The 2,778-nt window shown below is 38.2% G+C and overlaps 1 protein-coding gene across 1 annotated transcript; it reads left to right on the top strand.

The window, feature by feature from the left end:
• Positions 1 to 587: 587 nt before the first annotated feature.
• On the top strand, positions 588 to 2,486 carry LOC137818701 (uncharacterized). Its single transcript, XM_068622270.1, has 3 exons — positions 588 to 649; positions 817 to 917; positions 1,312 to 2,486. Exon 3 carries the CDS (start codon positions 1,320 to 1,322, stop codon positions 2,283 to 2,285), a length of 966 nt encoding a protein of 321 aa, XP_068478371.1. The 5' UTR covers positions 588 to 649; positions 817 to 917; positions 1,312 to 1,319; the 3' UTR covers positions 2,286 to 2,486.
• The last annotated feature ends 292 nt before the right edge of the window (positions 2,487 to 2,778 follow it).

Raw genomic sequence — 2,778 nt, forward strand, 5'->3', positions numbered from 1 at the left:
TATGGATTAGATATAGATTGGATACATTTTTGGATTATCCAAATTGCATTTTGGGTTGGATTTTGACTTGGCTCGATCTAGGTTGAGCAAAGTCGGCTCAAGTCCACATCGAGCCGAGTCGTTCGGACCCAAGTCGAATCGAGTCGGTATGGGTCAAAGTCGAGCCAAGTCGTTCCAGACCAAAGTCGAGCCGATATTGAGCCGAATTGGTCCGCGTTGGTTGAATCGGCTTAAACTTAGTTCGAGCTAAGTTAGTCGGTGTCTATATCAAAATAGATTTAATATAATTAACAAAATAAATTTAACTTAATTAATAAAATGAATTTAATCTATATATAATCCACTTTAAATGAATTTAAAAAAGTCAAAAAAATTTAAATAAATTTTTGATGTAATTAAAATAGATATAGATTTTAAATTCAATCCATTTGGATTTGGATTTTCATTCAATTTTAAAAGATACTATCTGGTGGTGCCTATCTAGCGATTTTGTGGATATATTTGAAACTTCTCGAAACTTCTTTAATTTCATGTAACTCCTTTTTTTTTTTTTTATCAGCATGTAACTCCTTTCAGAATACAAAACGTTTGGGGCACATTTTAAAATCTTCCAAGTTCTTTTCTTCGTTCCCCTCGTCGATACTCGTAGGTACGTCAAACATTCCTTTCGTTCGAATTTCTTTTTTCGATTCATCCCGAGATTCGTTTGGAGTCTTCTGGAAAAAATTGTCTTTTTGTTTAGTCATAGTTGGGTAGTCGATATTTGTAGCCATGGATTACATTGCTTTGTTTTTGACACCGTTTTTGTTAAGTTAGGGTTAAGGAAATATTGTCCGTACTGAATGTTGCTTCTCCAACCAACTACATCCTAATAGTTGTTGCTTCATTCGAACGTTGTTGCTTCATTCGCGCCTTTGGTATTCTCTACACACACTTCAGTGTTATTTCAACGCCAATGTGTTTTCTTGTCTCTTCGAGTTTAAGGGTTCATCTTGTCAGCAATGGTGTCCCTAGTGTCAGTGGAAGAAGTTTGCAACCTTTTTTCAGTCTTTGTACAAAAATCTTAAGCATTGCTTTGTCAAAGTCCGACCTTTGCTTAGGGAGGCCAGGATTTTGGAAGGGTTTCCTCTGTACCCCTCGCCGGTTGGAGGACTTGGATGCCAAAGAGCGAGAAATTGGAAAAGATGGATATAATTTTTTACACCTCTACCCTTAGAAAGGCCTACATTGTTATAACTCCCCTTCCCCGAGTTTTTTATTTTCTGTATTGTATGTTATTTTGTAAGTATATGACTGGAGCTCTTTGTGCAGATTGCCAAATGTTCATTTCAAACGCGGAGTTGGCACGGCGACTCAAGGAGGATAAGCCTACCATTGGTGTGGTGGAAGTCGGTCCCAACAAAGGTGGTGCTAGCAGCATCGGCGATAATTCCGACGAGGGTAAGCAGATTGCTTCCTACTCCCACCTCAAGCGGAAACGAACGAGTAATGATGCCACCCGTTCAGTTTCCCACCAGTTCAAAATCAAAAGAAAAGCGGAAGGAAATTTGAATCCGGAAGGTTCATGTTTAGGGAAAAAGTTGAGCATGTGGGATCAAGAATTCAACTTTTCCACGCACAACAGATCACACAATGTCCTGGAAGGGGATGTGCCCAAGTTCGGGAGTTGGGGGGTCGACCAACTTTGTGGAGGTGCTGAAAAATATCTCAGCAGAGCCGTTGCGCTGATGTGTTTAGCCAATCTTAAGGCTAAGGAAAACGCAAATGTAGCCAATCTTAAGGCTATGGAAAACGCAAATGCGGAGAGCAAAAGGGAAAAGCAGCTACACGATTTACAGCAAGAGGTAGATAACCTGCAAGCCGATGTCAGCAAAAGGGAAAAGCAGCTCCGCGATTTACAGAAAGAGGTAGTTCAGCTGCTAGCCGATGCCGTCGAAGTTTACCGCCTCCGTTCCGAGGCGACCAAGTTGTCCAATGAGAAGTCTATCCTCTATCTTAAACTCCATAACATGGGAACAGAGAAGAAGCTGAAAGATGAGGAGCTCTACGAGTTGAGGAAAAAGAAGGCTGAATTCACCAAGTCAATCCAAGACTTTAATGTGAAGGAGGCCGAGTGGAAAGAGACGGAGGAGAGCCTGAAGAATCAGATTACCTTGTCTTTTGAGTCAGGGTTCGTCGCAGCTCTTGAACAAGTTGCTGTTCTTCATCTGACCATCGACCTATCCGAACTGGATCTGTGCAAGGTGGTGGTGGATGGTAAACTTGTGAAAGAAGAAGAAGCTTAAATTACTCTGTTTCTGAACTCAAGTAATCGTCTTTTTTTTGTCTTTCGGTTCACTTTTATGACATCGTACTTTATAGATCAAGTAGGCTTATTCTAATTAGAAACACTATTAATGTTTTTTGCTATGAAAGATCGATTGTAATTAAAAAACTTATATGAGGGCATGTTTTCGTTTCGCAAAGAATCTTGTCTTTTTTCCTCACGTGTATTAAAATTCAGTACATATTTCGTATTGTGATATAAAGTTATTTTTAGTTATTGATAGTTTTAAAACTATTTATGTAAAAAATAAATATCAAAATTATAGATTGAAAAATATTAAAAAAATTGTCCAAATCAGTTCTATACATATTTGATGTCTTCATCTTTTATAACTCTGGTTGCTTCCTAATAATAATAAAAAAAACTGAAAATTAAACATGTTCAATTAAGAAAAGAAATTTTATAATTTAAAAAAATGGAAGATGTACTTGCAAAACAACCGGATCGGTCCT

The sequence above is a fragment of the Phaseolus vulgaris genome, chromosome 10, assembly GCF_000499845.2.
Source record: "Phaseolus vulgaris cultivar G19833 chromosome 10, P. vulgaris v2.0, whole genome shotgun sequence".
In the NCBI taxonomy this organism is placed as follows: Eukaryota; Viridiplantae; Streptophyta; class Magnoliopsida; order Fabales; family Fabaceae; genus Phaseolus; species Phaseolus vulgaris.

What these genes read in the sequence shown, in the direction of transcription:
- LOC137818701 (XM_068622270.1), top strand. Translation starts at nt 1,320, where the DNA reads ATGTTCATTTCAAACGCGGAGTTGGCACGGCGACTCAAGGAGGATAAG.